The sequence below is a fragment of the Erpetoichthys calabaricus genome, chromosome 9, assembly GCF_900747795.2.
Source record: "Erpetoichthys calabaricus chromosome 9, fErpCal1.3, whole genome shotgun sequence".
Classification (NCBI taxonomy): Eukaryota; Metazoa; Chordata; class Cladistia; order Polypteriformes; family Polypteridae; genus Erpetoichthys; species Erpetoichthys calabaricus.
In genome coordinates this window covers 149,494,375-149,513,561 of record NC_041402.2, presented here as the reverse complement: position 1 = coordinate 149,513,561, position 19,187 = coordinate 149,494,375, and the positions used below count along the sequence as shown (strand labels likewise).

General features: G+C 41.9%; 1 protein-coding gene across 1 annotated transcript in view; it reads right to left on the bottom strand.

The window, feature by feature from the left end:
• htr3b (5-hydroxytryptamine (serotonin) receptor 3B) overlaps window positions 1-19,187 on the bottom strand; it is an 83,654-nt gene that overhangs the window by 43,188 nt on the left and 21,279 nt on the right. The window contains exons 5-6 of the mRNA XM_028809538.1: window positions 14,817-14,926; window positions 4,101-4,270 (exon numbers count right to left, since the gene is read on the bottom strand). Coding sequence (XP_028665371.1) covers window positions 4,101-4,270; window positions 14,817-14,926 — 280 coding nt within the window. The remainder of the gene's footprint in view (window positions 1-4,100; window positions 4,271-14,816; window positions 14,927-19,187) is intronic.

Genomic DNA, 19,187 nt, shown 5'->3' with positions numbered 1-19,187 from the left:
AGGCAGCGCCAGAGAGAGAGCTGTGCACACACACACAGGCAGCGCAAGAGAGAGAGAGGGCTGGACTCATAAGGTAGGAAGGCAGTTAAAGAATGCACTGGGCTTGATTTTGTTTTCACTTCTGTTTACAGCGATTGGTTCGTAGTGTGCATTTTTGAAATGTTACTTTTCTTGGTAATTTATTAAATTACAGATTTTTTCAAATGTTCATTTTTTGTTACTATAGTGCAAACTATTGCAGTGTTAGTTTTCTCTGTTGTTCAAGGTTTACTCAGTGTTATTCAATGTTTTTACATTTAGTTTACTATTACGCTGTGCATTCTATGGTTTAATTAACTATATTTGTGCTTAAAAACTTACAAAAATATATATTTACATACAATTCGTATGGTCTGGAACGGATTAATTGTATTTACATACAATCCTATGCGAGAAATTGCTTCAGTTCACGACCAAATCGGTTTACAACCAGAGTTTGGGAACGAATTATGGTCATGAACCGAGGTTCCACTGCATTCTTTTCGGTTATGACGCATGACCGTGTCCACCATCGCAAACTGTTTTACACGCCATGGTCTTAGAGTTGGTGGGCGGGTCTCCGTGAGTTGCTCTTGCGAGCGGGCACATGTCCAGGCGGTGTGTATGCTTCGAGAACAAGGGTGGACGTGGCAGGACCATCTAAGAAGAGGCATGTTTGTTGCGGATGTGAATCGCTGTATGCACCGTGTAAAACAGTTTGCGAGGGGTATCCCATGGTCTTAGAGTTGGTGGGCGAGTCTCTGTTAGTTGCTCTTGCGAGCGGGCACATGACCAAGCAGTGTGTATGCTTCGAGAGCAAGGGTGGACGCGAAAGCACCATCTAAGAAGAATCATATTTGTCGCAGATATGAATCGCTGTATGCAGCATGTAAAACAGTTTGCAAGGGGTATCCCATGGTCTTAGAGTTGGTGGGCGGGTCTCTGTTAGTTGCTCTTGCGAGCGGGCACATGACCAAGCAGTGTGTATGCTTCGAGAGCAAGGGTGGACGCGAAAGCACCATCTAAGAAGAATCATATTTGTCGCGGATGTGAATCGCTGTATGCAGCATGTAAAACAGTTTGCGAGGGGTATCCCATGGTCTTAGCAGTGTCTATGCTTCAATGTGAATCGCTGCATGCAGCGTGTAAAACGCTTTATTGTATGTTGCTCTCTCCAGAGTAACATCTTTTCATTCACTTAGAGTCATATCCTCAAAACCAACCCCATTTGGACAACTGTGTCTTTCAGGAAGTGTTCACCCATCAATACATAATTATGCGGCGTATGCTATGCCGCGGGTTGGCTAGTATACAGAATAAAAGGCAAATATCAAAAACCAAAAACAGTTGAAAATCCTAGCCAGAAGTCAATAAATGCACACACAGTCTTTTAGAAGCTATCCACAGTCTTGGACATTAATTAACACACAGCACTGGCTGTTAATGCCTCATATGTGTGATGTCATGAAACACAACAACACAAACCACTCCCCAGCAACCAAAATAGTGCCTTAGTAACAGAGCCACAAAATGAGAGCATCCATGAAAACTAAAACTACAGTATATTAAATACAAAACAAAACATTAAAAAAATAACTGTATTCCATTGATAATTTACCTTGAAAGTCAGCCAGCCATTTTCTAACCCACTTAGTCCTGAACAGGGTCACGGAGGGTGCAGAAGCCAATCCCAGCTATCAAAGGATATAAGGCAAGAACAAACCCTGGACAGGGTGCCAGTCCATTAACACACCCCAACCACACCATAGGGCCAAGTTAGCATCACCAATCCACCTAACCTCCATGTCTTTGGACTTTGGGAGGAAACCAGAGCACCAAGAGAAAACCCACGAAAACACGGGAAGAACATGCAAACTATACACAGGAAGGACCCAGGACGTCAACTTTGGTAACAATAAAAGAGAGATTTCTTGTGTGCCACCTACAGTTGACAAAAGGCAGTATCTAAATAGAGGGACCAGAAGAAGAGACTTTATTGTAAGACAGGATAAAGAGTCATTGTCGAAATCAGTTCTAGCTTTCAGTATAAACAAAAAAAAAATCGGAAACCAAATTCAAAGTCCAAAGAAATATTATTCACAAAAATCTCAATCACAATCTCAGTTGTCAACAATACTGACCTTTACACCTTCACACCAGTGACAAAACACATCACACATTCCTGACTGTTTTACCCTAACAATGAGGCAGGAATAACTAACAAAACACCCACTAACTTGGTGGTGCTTACAGGAATCCACAATGGTGTTGCAGGAAGATGTGAAAATATTTTAACAATGTAAATCAAAACAAAAAAAAAAGTGTTAGAATTGAATTTGTCTGGTATCAAAACCTTGAAACAGATTTACAACTTTTGTCTAAAACCCAAGGAAAGTTTAGGAAAAGTAAAATAAAATGACTAATCATAACATTTTAAGGTTTAAAACTTCTATAAATTTGACTTTAATATTTTAGAAAAAATCACTACAACTGTAGAATTTTTTTAAAGGATCCCAAAGCACAACAGAAATGGTCAAACAGTGAATCTGAAGTAGAGAATGTTTAATATTCTGCACTTTCAGTCCTACGTTATGCTGTAATACTGTTCATATAGTGTAACCGTATTCCTCTGTGGCCAAAATAGTATGGTATTGGGTTTGAATGATTGCACTCATCATTTAGATTAGTTATTCATACATGCAATATTTTCTTTCATATTTTTTAATTTTCTGATATAATGGCAATACCCATTATATACAGTACCCACTCTCAAATGCTTACCCATGCAACAATCCCACAGACCTATAAAGAGGCCCTTTTCAAATTATATAGGGTAGTCAGAACCTGAAGGCAAAGCATAACGCACATCAAACCAGCAGAATGGGGAATACCTCATAGGTTATATATCAGTAACTATACACTTTAAAATTGTATATCTAAATTATTAATTAAACAAATTATAGTCCATTCTCATTTACACAACTAGAATTTGAAAATGTTATTTTACAGGGTGCAGACATGGCTAAAGCAATAACATACTGTGAATTTCTAGTTGTTTATTTCCTAAAAGTATTTGAATTTGGTTATTTCATTATTTTTACCATAATTAAAATAAAGGAGTATGGGTTTTGTTTGGTTATATTGATACTTTGATTCCTAGTTTCTGACATTCTGCTTAGCTTCTTTAACATTTGCATAACGTTTTGGTTTCGTTGTTTTGATCATTTGTCATTTTGGTAAAAACAATAGTTTGAATTTATTGCCTAAGTCCTCCTGGTTAACTTTTTTCAAAAATGTCCGTTTTAACACAAGCTTTTTTCCCATCAGGCATAAAACATGACTAGTAAGCACATTGATAAAAGATTATTATCATTACTGCTAGCAAGATTCATAATCACAGGACACCTGAATGGTCAGAGAATATTAATTTTGAGCTGATGTGTTTATTGATTAAAGGTAGTGTAGCAATGTACCTACAGTATGTAGCAAGGCGCTGTGTGTCTGCATAAGTTATTGCTCTGAAGAATTAGTCGCCTTATCATGGGTTCAGCATCTGCAGTTCTGAGTCACTGTGGTTCAATATTATTTTTAAAAAATCCAGAATATTCCTGAAAAAGAACATTTGAAATTCCTGCATGCAGCGCTGCCTGCTAAATGTGCACAGAGAACAACATGTGTAGGTTAATGCTGCTGAGCCATGGCATACCCAAGCACAGCCAACCCTCACCTCAGTCCTGCTGTATCAGTTCTTGTGTTCACTTCATGTATACAATCGTGTTTATGCTTTTATATAAGTCCTGAACATCTGTGGCTTTTGCATATCTGCGGGGTATTCTGGAACTACTGTATATACCTGCGGAACTGAGGCTGATTTATGGTACAGTCTTGGTAATTACATAACGTCTGGTCAAGATAATATTTCTTTGAAACGAAAAGCACTATGAAAGACAAAAATGGAAAAGAAATTCATAGCAAGCAGACACTTACACAAATATGTCTCTTGTGATTGTTCTTATTTGTTCTTATTGAACCAAGTTAAAAGATATTGTTAATGTTTTTGTCTTTAAGGCTAATGATGTTACCTGTGTGGAGCCAGCTCCTAAAGGTCAAGGTGCAGTTCTGCTTGTCAAATGGGAACGCATACATTTCCAAACTGCAGGCAGACACCACTTGAATTGGTTTATAATTCTTGACCACGCCGGAGGAGTTCACGTAGACATAAGGAAGATATGGTGACCTTCCCACATCGACACTGCCAAGTTTAAGAAAGAAAAAAGATCTATTGATATGATGCCTTACACAGTGAACACTTTGACAAAAGAGTCTATTAAGCAATCAACAATTTCAACTATAAAGCCAACAAATTTTTAATCCCATTGCTTTCTATTAGGGTGTAGCATGAAGAGTAAGTCATGAATCAATAGAGTGTGATGGTCAAGGCAAAATCATTTTCTGTTTATTTGCCTTTTAATTGTATCTTGTACATACAATGGTATTAATTGGCATCATGTTTAGGACAGACTTACAATGTGAAGTATGAACTTTAATGGAGCTCAAGGAAAGGCTACATATATAATAGTGTTCTTTTTTTGTATATAATTTCTTTTAACTTGTCTTCATCTGAGTTAATCTTTTCCATGCTGCTACTGTGTATCTGAAAATCATGATGAATAAGCATGGATGTCCCCTTGCTTTGGTCAGAGACAGCTACCTAGCTGTAACCTACATTAACAGAAAGAGCTACATAAGAGCAACAGGAGAAGACAAAAAGAGTCCAAATACTGAGGTTTTGCAAGTGAATTGTAGGAGGTATCAACAATCCCATGAAGAAAGGAGATTGGCTATCTAGATGGATTCACTAATTGTTAATAATATGCCTATTGTGTTAAGTTACTCTTGTTAGGTTACTCTTGAGAAGTACAGAAAGATTTGCAGGGGCCTATGCAACTACCATGGCTAATCTAGGGGCCTGGTTGTTGTTTGTTATAAAGCATTGCTCTTCAAAGGTGTTTTTTAAGCCAGAAGAAGGTTATCCTCAGAACTAATTTGTTTTACAGAGAGTCATTAAGACAGACTTTGTAGAAAACGTAAGCATAGGTTGTATTAGTCTGTAGCACTCGGCGGGGTTTGTCGCCCGCCCGGGATGCCCAGGAGGAGCGGAGGAGGGCTTGTGCCTCCTACAGGACACGAGGGGGCGTCCTCCCTGGTTGCCTTGGGGACCACGGGTACAGAGCTTGGAAGCTCAACCCTGCAGGGGCCCGTGGTCACCGCCAGGGGGCGCCCGATGCCTTGGGAGCACTGGACCTCAGTACTTCCGCCACACCCGGAAGTGCTGAGGGGAAGAGGATTGGGGACACCCGGTGGACTTCTGGATACACCGACAGAGCTTCCGCCACACAGGGGTGTGGCTACAGAAGCCCTTAGGATGCACCTGGAGCCCATCCAGGGTGTATAAAAGGGGCCGCCTCCCTCCAGTCGAGGGCAAGAGTCGGGTGGAAGTGGACGAAGCTTGGTGGAGAGGAGTGGAGGCGGACCAGAGACATTTAAGGCATTGTGTTGTGGCCAGGACTTAAGGGGTGATTGGTGCTGCAGCACTGGGTATTGTGCTCACCATTGTTGTAAATATTAGTGTAAATAAACGTGTGTGTGGTGAATCAACATGTCTACCTGTCTGTGTCTGGGCTGTTCCCCACAATGGCATCCCAGATGGGACTCTCTGCCTGGTGCAAGGCAGGGACCCCAAACAAATAATTTTGTGGGCAGTCCGGAGCAGCAGGTTAGCCCACACACGCGCCGCGGGAGCGGTGCATGCACAACCCCGCGAGAGCGATTCACCTCATGGCCCGCCACCGGTTCATTAATCGGCCGTATTCCCCTGGTGCGGGGTGAAGATCAAGGACGTTGCCGGAGTGCAGCAGACTCCAGCAGGCACACTGTCACTAAGGACGTCCGAGGCAGCAGTGCGACGAGGACGGCAACACGGAGGGACGAGACCCGGGAGGTGAGTGCCCTGCCTAATGGCGATCAGCCCCGCAGGGGCAAGCTTACCTTTTGTGTTGCAGGCAGGGATTGCCTGGGTCTGCGTCAGTATCAGAGAGATGCTGTGCCTCAGGCTGTCGTCGGCGCCAAAGCGGCAGCATGCTGTGCCACGAGAAAGGAGTCGCTGCAGCTCGATAAGCAGCAGCGGCTGCTAGATTCCAGGAAGGCTTGTAGCCGCACCAGGAAACAAGGAAACAGAGCCAAAATGGCCACGGAACGGAAGTCCCTCCCTGTGACAGGCACGGGATTGGACGGTGTGTCCTGTGAGCCCGCCGATGATTGGATGGAGGCGGGCCCAAGGAGTGTCAATCCCGGGCTGAGGAAGGACCCGACGGGGCCAGTGGGAAGGCCCCTCAGAGAGCAGCCGGCGGATATGCCTGACAAAAAGGTAGGGCAACTGCCGACTGACTCTCTGTGCTTGCCAGCGGCTCTGCGTGAGCTGGAGGAATGCCTGCAGCCCACAGAGTCGCTTTTACAGGTGGTGCGCGTCCTCCGGAGAGGATTGAAGGAGCTGGAGGTGAAGGCGGCCGCGTCTGTGATGACGCTGCGACAGTGGGCAGATCGGCGCGGCGCTGGAGTCTTCAGATGGAGGGACGCGGCGGGGAAGGTGAGTGAGACCGACCCTGTAAAGAGAAAGGGAGATCCCACCAATGGGGACCGTGATGTCAGTGATCGGAATCATGTTGGTGGGTCTCTGACAGCGGATGCGGTGGGGCAGGCTGCTTGCGAGGTGAGGGGAGAAACAGTGAGAGGGCAGAGCGGACAGGGGCTGATGAGTGCCCTGGGACCTAGCGCCCGATGCCCAGAGCCCGCGGCAGTCTCCCGTCGCTCTGCATGGACGCAGATGGGAACGGGACTGTGCATTTGTCATGCGCCAACTCAAACCATCAGGGCGTCCAGGAGGGAAAGGAGGGATCGAGGGCTGTGTGACGATTCCTCCAACAGGAAAGGACGTGCAGCTGGGTGCGCGCATCCAGTGAAGGGCCACTCCCCAGAGACAGTGGAAGGGAGAGAAAAGCAGGCGGTCCCATCAGCTGGAGGGACACGCAACCTGCGGAGGAGGTTCCGAACAGGCAAGTTCCGGGGTCCTTGTAAAAGGGGGGAGCACTGCCAGTGCGCGGCACAGAGGGACACCAGGGAAGGGTGTCCAGGCAGCGGCTCTGCCCCTGTGTTTCTGTCTGTTACAGGACTGGACCCGGGACGAGCAGTAGGACCTGCTTTGTGGGAAGCCGACCCTCATCAGATGGACCGTCTGGCGGACGACATTTCGCTGGCGATGGGGCAGCCTCACAACTGGCGGAGGCTGCGGAGGCACGAGCAGCGCAGAACAGAGGGGCGCGACGGCCTCGGAGAGGGTGCCAAAAAAGAGAGTTCCAGGGTGCCGGAATGGACCCTGGACAAGTAGTAGGAACCACTTCGGGGTTGAACCGCCCTAACGGGGTGTGTCGCGCGGACCAATGGGTCTTCACTGGCGTTGGGGCACTGTGGCACCCGGCGGGGTTTGTCGCCCGACCGGGATGCCCAGGAGGAGCGGAGGAGGGCTTGTGCCTCCTCCAGGACACGAGGGGGCGTCCTCCCTGGTTGCCTTGGGGACCACAGGTACAGAGCTTGGAAGCTCAACCCTGTAGGGGCCCGTGGTCACCGCCAGGGGGCGCCCCGATGCCTTGGGAGCCCTGGACCTCAGTACACATGTGAAGTGCTATAAAGTGGCTCAGGTTGTGTAATATTATAACTATTGCAAGTTTACAGTGAGGTAATTGTATTAATAAGTACAAACAGTTCTACAAGGAGTACTTGATGGACTGATTGAGTGCATTTATAGTTCTTGGGATGAAACTGTTTTTAAACTGCAATGTCCGAAAGGCTCTGAAGCGTTTGTCGTATGGAAGCAGTTCAATAGACTGTGCGCATGGCTGAGGCAGTGTGTGCTTAATACTGTATACCGATAATTATCTTTCCGATCAGCTGTTGTAGAGCTGTGATTCCCCACTCAGATACAGTGAGATAAATACTTGATAGTAATAATGCTAAAGCAGCTATGGTATTTGGAATAGTTTGGCCATTCCATGGATTATCATATTGTTACAGGTTAATTACAATCAGATGCCTTAAACTAATAAACAATATGCGTTTAATTTCATTGTATTTGATAAAGCCATGTCAGGGATGTGGATCTAAAAAAGAAAAAGAAACCACACTGGAACAAAAGCACTGTTTTGACGCTGGGTGCCGCCAGTTTGCAAAACCGAGATGAGAACTTACGTACAGCAAGGATTGAGTTGGCGTGAAAATGTGCGTGGCTTTATGCCAAGTTTAGTTTTTATACATCGCGATGTGAACGTGGAAATGGGAGTATGCAACATTTTATAATGCCATGCGTAGAGCTCACACTATAACATGGCGTAAGCACAGAAGCAGATATATTTGTACACACAAAAAAATCAAGATGCATAAATCTGTGCGAACGCCAACTTCCATGTTCTTCTGCTCCATAAATCCCAGTCACAGTGAAAAGTAACACACGTGCACATGCCAAGACAATGGCAAAAGCACGAGGGAAAATAGAAGAATTTCAGCGAATACTAAGTGGAGGCAAGGAAAAACATACTATTTGTTGGTTTAAACAGTGGTATAAACAGCAAAAGGAAGTTGATCGAGTGACATAGCGTGTTGGAGAAACTCGAAAGCTCAAGTTCACAAAGTCGCACAGTGCCCAAAATTAAAAAGAAGTTGTCACATATCAAAGTTGCCATGAAAAAGCGAGTCGCAGCCAACCGTCTGAGTGTTATATGAAAGCTTATTAGGGTACAGAGAAAAATAAAGGCACACAGTGAGAAAAAAAGCATGAAATGTCAACTTTAATCTCGCAATTTCCACTTTAATCACATAGTTTATATTGTCATTAAAGTAGAACATCATAAACTCCATCTTAAAATCATTTAATTTACTAGTTTCTCAAATCCCATCATAACTAAAGTAGCACGTTAAATGCTTTGTTTTGTATTTGATCTTCGATGTGCTCTATGTGTGTGAATCACTACGTGCTTCCGGGCTTTCTCTTCCTCCGACAGGACACAGAATCCATTACATTCGTAATATTACAGCTCTCTGCATAATTAAAATACTGAGATGTATAGGTGATATCATTTTCATGATGATAGGAGTTAAAGCATGTTATTAATCATGGGAACACGGTGGCGCAGTGTGAGAGCAGTTCAAATAGGCAGCATGGCTGAGGCAGCGTGTGCTTGATGCTGTGTAGATCTGTGATTCCCCACTCAGATATAGGGATAAAAATACTCCAAGTGGTGCAGTGAGAGTAATATGGAAAAAGATGATCCGCTGTGGTAACCCCTAACAGGAGCAGTAACAATGCTAAAGCAGCTATGGTATTTGGAATACTTTGGCTATTCCCTGGACCATTATATTGTTACAGGTTAATTACAATCAGATGCCTTAAACTAATAAACAATATGCAGTTAGTTTCAGTGTATATGATAAAGCCGCGTCAGGGATGTGGATCTAAAAAAGAAAGGGTAACCACTCAGGAACAATAGCACTGCTTTGACACTGGGTGCATCAAAGGATTAATAAAAGCATTATGTATACTAGTTTTGATATATTTTCTAATGTTGCAGTACATAGCTGGCACATGGTTGTTGATTTTTTACAGGTATTAGTGCCATATAAACTTCAGGACTCATACACATTGTTAAAGGCTTAGCCAGCTTATTAAGTCCACTGAGTGCTGTTGCATTGAGGATACATTTGTCCAAGAAGAAGATTTTGTTTAGGACCCTGGTTTGGCTAAGGGGCGGCACTGCTCCAAGAGACTCTTTCCATCACAACTGTATCTACAGTATTATAATTATTAATGTTGTTCTTCTTTATGGGGTTTATCGTGGAATTTTCCAAATTTAATAAAATTTGAAGTGATTTACTTATTTTACTTAAAACTTAAAAAATCCAACACATTACATTGGACAACGTGAAATTGATATGGCTTTGCTGTTTTTGGTGATGTTCTAGTTTATATCTTTAGATATAAAAACATAAGAACTGGGAATCATTCACATGTGAACAATAATTTAAAAACTGAGCCTTAAAAAATTCCTCCATAGATATTGGATAGAGGACCTGAGAAACAAACAGACTTACAGCTATGGTGTTAGGAGTCCACAGAACCGCTTTGACAAATTATTCTGAGATATAAGGTGCAGTTAATAATATACGCTTAAGTGCGTGCAGAAGGAACTCCGAGTCCAGCTCAGGACAGTGAAGGAGCAGTACAGGAGAAAGCTGGAGCAGAAGTTGCAGAACAACAGCATGAAGGAAGTGTGGGATGGGATGAAGATCATCACTGGCTGCAGCTCGAAGCAGTGTGCCACCATCGAGAGAGATGTGGAGAGAGCAAACCAGATGAACAACTTTTTTAACAGGTTTGACCACCCTAACCCACTCTCACCTCAGAGTACTGCACCCTCCAACCATCCTTCTGCTGATACCAGCATAGGAGAGTTTCCCCCAACCCACAATTACAGCAGCGCAGGTGAGCAGAGAGCTGAAGAGACTTCATGCCAGCAAAGCAGTGGGTCCAGATGGAGTATCACCACGACTGCTGAAGGCCTGTGCGTTGGAGCTGGGGAGTCCTCTACAGCGCATCTTCAACCTGAGCCTGGAACAGGGGAGAGGCTTTGGAAAACATCTTGCATCACCCCCATCCCAAAGATATCATGTCCTAGTGAGCTGAACGACTTCCGGCCTGTCGCTCTGATGTCACATGTGATGAAGACCATGGAGCAGCTACTGCTTCACCACCTAAGGCCACAGGTCTGCCATGCCCTCAACACTCTGCATTTCGCATACCAGGAGAAGGTGGGAGCAGAGGATGCCATCATCTACATGCTACACCGATCACTCTCCCACTTGGACAGAGGCAGTGGTGCTGTAAGAATTATGTTTCTAGACTTCTCTAGCACCTTCAACACCATCCAAACTATGCTCCTGACAGAGATGGGAGTAGATTCATACCTGGTGGCATGGATCATGGACTATCTTACAGACAGACCTCAGTATGTGCGTCTCAGGAACTGCACGTGTGACATTGTGGTCAGCAACACAGGAGCGCCGCAGGGGACTGTACTTTCTCTGGTCCTGTTCAGCCTATATACATCGGACTTCCAATACAACTCGGAGTCCTGCCACGTGTAAAAGTTCGCCGACGACACTGCTATCGTGGGCTGCATCAGGAATGGGCAGGAAGAGGAGTATAGGAACTTAATCAAGGACTTTGTTAAATGGTGCAACTCAAACCACCAACAACTGAACAACAGCAAAACCAAGGAGCTGGTGGTGGATTTTAGGAGGACCAGGCCCCTCATGGACCCCGTGATCATCAGAGGTGACTGTGTGCAGAGGGTGCAGACCTGTAAATACCTGGGAGTGCAGCTGAATGATAAATTGGACTGGACTGCCAATACTGATGCTCTGTGTAAGAAAGGACAGAGCCAGCTATACTTCCTTAGAAGGCTGGCGTCCTTCAACATCTTCTATGCAGTGGTGTGCTGGGGAAGCAGCATAAAGAAGAGGGATGCCTCACGCCTGGACAAACTGGTGAGGAAGGTAGGCTCTATTGTAGGCACGGAGCTGGACAGTTTGACATCCGTGGCAGAGCGACGGGCACTGAGCAGGCTCCTATCAATCATGGAGAATCCACTGCATCCACTGAACAGTATCATCTCCAGACAGAGGAGCAGCTTCAGTGACAGACTGCTGTCACTGTCCTGCTCCACTGACAGACTGAGGAGATTGTTCCTCCCCCACACTATGCGACTCTTCAATTCCACCCGGGGGGGTAAACGTTAAAATTATACGAAGTTATTGTCTGTCTGTATACCTGCATTGTTATTGGCATTGTTATCACTCTTTAATTTAATATAGTTCTTTATCAGTATAATAAAGTATAATAAAGTATCTATCTATCTATCTATCTATCTATCTATCTATCTATCTATCTATCTATCTATCTATCTATCTATCTATCTATCTTAAAGATCCAAAATGTAAAGATACAAATAGAAACTCCAGGGCATTACCGAGAATAACAGTACTGACACTAGACCTGGTGGTGTGTGTAGTAGGGCAGTATAACAGTTAAGTATGGAAGTTCAGTGTGATGTCACTTTGGTGACCAGCAGGAAAGGAAAGGAAAGGATTTAGACAGATAGGCCGAAGTATCAAACTCAGATTCTGAAGGTCCACAGTGTCTACAGGTTTTCTATCCAGCCATTATCTTAATTAGTAACCAGTTGCTTCTAGTAATTTAACATAATTCTTTAACCTTAATTATAAATGACTTACTTGTTTTTTTCCTTAACTGTCAGCCAAACAATAAAAAGATGTAAGTAAGCCAACAGATGACCTGCTAACTCAGAGGACTCAAACAGTCCTGAAGGGACACCAATTTTATTCATTTAATTTCAATCAATTATTTAACTGATGATAAAATCAATTATTTAAGTCAGTGGCTTTATATTGCTCTCATTCTGCAACACCAGTCTTTACCAATACTGATTTTCTAAGATCACCATCCAAATGCTTTGCTTTTATTGAGGTAAATAGTGCATGAAAGACACCAGTGCAAATGGCACCTGAGTTAGCCTGCTTGTCTCTTGACTCACTTTGCATCTCATTATTGTGCAGCTGTTGCTTAAAGAAAAAAGTGAAACAATTAAAATCAAGCCAATAAAGTATTGTATGTTTCATTAGCATTAGTTATCTAATAAATAACCAAGAAAGTTTGTTTGTCCTGATGTTTAGCACAATCGTCAAGTGGGAGGAAGAGTAAATATGTAAAAGCTTCATGATTAATAAAAAAGGTTTAAATGCGTGAACATGATTTGAAAAATTAAGGAATACCCAAAAATAGTAAATTCTAATTTAATTCGGGAAAAAAAATTATATACCAAGGTTGTGAGAAATGTGGCAACACTATCATATCATCCACACATAATCAAGGCTACTATTTTAACCAGAATCAGAAAGGGAGAAGATATTTTTATTCCATGTATACCTAGGTTTTCTAATTAACTCCCTTTCAAATTCAAACAACTTGAATTTCCAATACGTCTTGCATTTGTGATGTCCATAGATAAAGTGCAAGGACAATCACTTAAAGTTACTGGAGTTTACCTCAAAGAAATGTGCTTTTCTCATGGCCAGCTATACTGTATGTTGCCTGTTCCAGAATAGGATGTTCTTGCTCCTAATATTGAAACGAAAAACAATGTGTACCATAAGGCACTCTTAATCTGTTATTCGTTAATAATAACAGTTTCACTTTTGAACAATATTCAAATAATAAGTTAATTGCCAAATAGTAAATAACCCTAATCTGAGCAACAGCTGGGTAACCTCACTAGTAGGTTATTAATGGTGAAAGTTGCTGGAACAAAAACTTGTAACCACTAAGGTCCTTGAGGGACTGAGTTTGACACTCATGGACAAGATCTTGGAAACTACACTTCTACAGATGGAATATCAGGATTCCATCAGGATGTTATTGATGAGGAAAGATCCACAACTGGCATTGGATGCTGAAAATTATCGACCAGAGGTTTTTGTTTGCATTACCACCAGAATATAATCATTTCATTATTTGAGCACATCCCATATCACATTCAGAAGGGATTGATCTCCATTTCTGGAAGGGTTAGGATCTTGAAACCATTCAAAATTGTCATTTTCAAACCCACTTAATCCAGATCAGTGTCGTGGTTGGGGCTGGAGTCTATCCCAGCTAGAATGTCAGTACATCACAGGGCAAACACACACCAAACACACAGTAAGGCCGATTTAGCTTTGCAAATTCATCTAACATACAAGTCTTTGGACAGTGGGAGGAAACCAGAGCACCATGATGTAATCCACATAGGGAAGAGCCAAGACACGAACCCTGGTCTCCTCTAACTGCAAGGAAATAGCGCTACCACTATACCACCCACCATTCAATATTTCAAGAGGAAATGGTAGGATGGAGTAATGCTGACCACAAATGGGCAGACTGATAAGAAAGAGAAGAAGCAGATGAAGGCAGCTGCCTTAGTTTGATTTTGCTGTTTTACACAGTGTTTCATATATCTTGAGCAAGCTAAAGTGGTGTCAAAGAAAGTGTCTGTTACTATGCCTAAATAATTTCATGCATATATTTCAACAGACTAACAAAAAAAAAAGAAATGTCAGTTGTATTTCTATTACTTCAGCCTTTGTTCATGATAATCTTTTAAAACTCTGGGCATCTTTCCATCCATTTTCTAACTCCTTGCCCAGTTCAGGGTTATAGGAGCTGGAGTCTGGATAGTCAAACTGAGGGTAACATGGGAACCAGTGCTGAAAAGGGCCCCAGTCCATCTCTGGGAGTACTTATTCACACACCCACATTCACTTATACTATGAAAATGTAGAACTATAGATTAATCTAAAAAGACATATCATGGGAATGTTGGAATGGAAATTGAATTACCTGGAGGAAATGCCACACAGGCAGTGCCAAGGCCAGAATTCAAAATACAAGGACCTTCTATTTGTGAGGATGAGCTGGTGAAGATTGGCTTTTAAAAGATGCCAACTTTCTGAGTACCAGCATAGTAATATACCAAAATAATTCCCTGTGATCCTCTTTAATTTAATGAATACAATATTTTTGTAAAAAGATTAGATTCTTAAGGCAAAGAAATAAAGGAATTTCTGAATAATCTTACAGTTCACTGATGATGATGTCAGGAACCCAGATGGCATCTGAAGACAGGGAGATTTCATTAATACCATCAAATGCTGCCGGGTCCCACATTAAAAACTGATCATTCCAAATCTGCAAATGATATAAAGTTTACAGTGTAAAATAAGGGAAAATGAAAAAACCATTTGATTTTTTTTTAAAGATAGTCACAGCATAATCTTTTGACCTTGGCAAACATCTATGTATTTGAGAGATGACACAGATGAGATGATACAAATTCAACTGTCAGATTCATCCAGACATATTATATCTTTTGTGTATAGAAATATTTTTCACTTTCAGCTCTAACCTGACCTTGACTCATTTTTCATTTATGCCCTGTGGTCCTTTTTATCTGAAATTCCGCAGAAGCATTATTCTATAATATTAAGCATACTATCAAAAATACTTCTACATTGCAAAGGTTATGTAGTAATGACAATCCTTTGATAATTCACGCTCGACACATCTGCCAAGTTTGGCTGCCTTCTGATTTACGGTGTCAGTGTTCATTTTCAGAAAGCATTTTTTTTGTTTGCTGTGGTTCAGAATATAAAACTAACATCTTACTTTCAGGAACAAGTTGACTCAACAAGACTGGTTAAGAATTCTTCCTGCTTCAAAAATAATTGCTACCTTCAATTGAGTCTCAGGAACTTAACTTAACATCTTGTTTAGCTGACATTGTGTCAAACCACTTGCTTCCACAGTTCTGTGAGTCTTTGACTGAACTTGGAGATGGAGATACAAAAAATGACCGCTGTCATTCTCACACAAAGTTTGATACACTATCACAAAAGAAGAATTTTAAGTGCTATTCTAAGTTTGTAATTGATAGCTCATATTAAAGATTATTTCTATGTAGATTTCAATGTTGAAAAATGAGTGTCATTAAAACTAATTAAACCCAACTGCATTTAGTTATTCAATTGAAAGTCTCTAGTCAAAATGGTGACTGATATGCATGTACTTCCTTTTATGCTGAGAAGAACCAAGGACCAAAACCAACATAAAGTAGCAGTCGTTGTTATGTTTTAGGCTTATATATACATTCAGTTTCCATTTATGAAGGGAATTAATCCAGTGGATCGAGACTTATTTTAAAATGAGTTCATCAAGAACAACAGGATGCAGTTGGAAACTTATTAAGGGTAAATTTCACACAAACATTAGGACATTTTTCTTTACACAGAGAACAATAGACACTTGGAATAAGTTACCAAGTAGTGTGGTAGACAGTAAGACTTTAGGGACTTTCAGAACTTGACTTGATGTTTTTTTAGAAGAGTTAAGTGGATAGGACTGGCGAGCTTTGTTGGGCTGAATGGCCTGTACTCATCTAGACTGTTCTAATGATGTAATGCTCTAATTTGATCATTTTTAAGTTTTTGTACTTGTTCATATCAGTTCTGTCAATTTTGTTCTACTTATGTACCATGTAGTCACTTTGTATAATGTATTGTAGTTTTTATTACATTTAGATATGTTTGTGCTCTGTCCCTTTTTGTATTCGATGTTCTTTGTGGGTGGTTCCCTCTGGCTATATATTGAGCGAGGGAAGAGGCCTCAGGAGCGGTTCATTGAAATTTGTTAGAGGATATTCAGGTATTGCATTTTGATTTTGATTTAGGTTTAAGGGTTATTGACTACTGCGGTGGGCTGGTGCCCTGCCCGGTGTTTGTTTCCTGCCTTGCGCCCTATATTGGCTGGGATTGGCTCCAGCAGACCCCCGTGACCCTGTGTTCGGATTCAGCGGGTTGGAAAATGGATGGATGGATGGATGGGTTATTGACTACTGCGGTGGGCTGGTGCCCTGCCCGGTGTTTGTTTCCTGCCTTGCGCCCTATATTGGCTGGGATTGGCTCCAGCGGACCCCCGTGACCCTGTAGTTAGGATATAGCGGGTTGGATAATGGATGGATGGATGGATGGATGGTTATTGACTATTTTCTGCTCTGTTTCTTGGTTTTTCTTAGAAAGTGCATTTAGGGATTTGGTTACCGTGGATTGCTTTTTGGCAATTTCTTTTTGTTCATATTTAAAAGTTTTTGTTATTGCCCATTTTTTTTGTTTAACATATCTTTCATTTATAAAGTTCCAGTATTCTCAATATAGGCCAGAGATTTCACAGTTCTCCCTCTCGTGAGATACTGTTGAGATTTTGAGACTTTTAACAACATTTTTAAACTTTTTAAACCAGTTTCCCTATATTGGGTCATAGTCAGCCCAAAGCCTGTTGTTCATAGTTGAGGACTAGATGGAACAGGGTCAGGCTGTTCTGGACAAGCCAGTGGGAATTCTGGACTGCTTTGGTGGTCTATTTGAAGGCCTCACACAACAGCTGATTTGGGACTCTAATTACAACAGTCGTAACTGACATGTTAATGGAAACCTAAAGATTTTTATCATTCTTTAAAAGTTGGAGTTTGGTAAACATTTATTTTAATTAATGAAAAAAGTCCAACAAGTTAATCGGTTCATTACTGTACCAAGAGGCATGCCGATTGAAACAAAGCAAAGTTATTGGCTCAGTAAGCATTTGTGGCAACTTTTGCTAGCCAATACATTCCCAGTTGCTATACACCTGACTAACATCACTTTCATGCACATATTTTGACATAAAGTAGTCAAACATTCTCCTCAACAGAATGCTACGTATCAAGCCTCTTCACATCTCACCCCATCAGTCCTCACTCCTCTCTTATGTCCATAGGTTTTTATATACAAATCCAGCAGAGACCATGGTGCTGAAAGTAACATCTACAATTTTTTGCTTTCTGTTTCTTTACTTTGCCTTTCTGAGCACACAAATCCACAGAAATCCTATGCCAAAACAATGTGAAGAGCAGTCATCATGCTGTTGAAGTTTATATTGGTCTAATGAGGCACATCTGTCTGATAAATTTATATTTATTAATTTTATGAATGTAGGGTATTTTCAGGATCGATTTCTGTACACACTCATATCAGATTTGTTTATGCTTTTCATGCAGGAAGTAGTTTACTTGCTGGTCTGGGTCTGGAGTGGGAGAGATCTGTGAAACCAGCCATACAAAATGATTCCTCCTTATATACACTTGATTATTTTTATGCATATAATATTAGAGCGACAAAGAAGAAAAACAAAAAACTGTCAGTGATGTCCTCTAGAATGGCCCCAACATTAGTGGCTCTAAACAACCATAAGCCTGCCCCCTCTCCAGCTTCAAGACACAATGTATACGTGAAAAGGGGAAGATTAAATCTTCATAACCAATTAAAATGAAGGAGAACCCCATTAATCTGCTAAAGAGTGATGCAACTTATAAAGTACATTTAAATACTCTGTAACTACAGCAGTCAAACCCTTTTACAAGAAAGTAATACTCAGCACCATCAATAAGTTGGGGTTCAAGTGACATTTTTAATTAGGGAAGCAACAAAACGTGTGGCAGTCGAACATTAAGATGGCAAGACAAAAACATTTTCTTGGTAAATGGATACATTTTAAAGTCAAAAGCTAAAGAAATCTAGTGAATTATGTACCTGAAGTAGAAAAAGCAAATTCAGCAGACAAATGAATGGTTGGATGTATAGACAGATTATTCATCCCATAAAGTATGATGTGTTATTGAAAGCCCTTGATTAAAGTCAAAAGGATTTTATATTCGGACCCCCGTGACCCTGTGTTCGGATTCAGCGGGTTGGTTAATGGATGGATGGTTCACCCCTATAAACTGTTTGTCTGCTTACCCTTCAATGTCTTTATGTTTTGTGGAAACTATTGACCTAATTTACGTGTGAACTTCAGTACAGTAATCCCTCGCTACTTCGCGGTTCACTTTTCGCGGATTCACGACTTCGCGGGTTTTTAAATACAAGTGATTGCCCGCCTATCGCGGAAGTTATGTTCCAGACCCATCAGCAACAGGAGAAAATCCGTGATATAGAAAGACCATATAAATAAACATTTTTATAGTTTAAGCCTTAAAATACCCATCCCACATGCTTTAAACACATGTAAACTTATAAAACACACTTTGTTAACACATATGATATGTGGATGTCGGGCTAAGGATATGAGTAACATCTCACTATTATAAAACATTTTAACTTCACGCAAGACAAGACAGTGAGACAGGAAAATTGGTGATGTACAGGCTTAAAATTATTGACACGCAGAGCGACAAGCAGCACAAAGCCAGCACAAAGTCCACTTCTCCTTAGCGTTCATTCAGCTCCCCACCCCCTTGACAATGCGAAGTGGCAGGAGCGTACTGCGCTTCCGGGGAGGGGGGGTTTGAGCGAAGGTGCGTTCAGCTCTCACACACCCACACACACACACACACACTCCTCCTTCCGAACGCGCAGAGCGA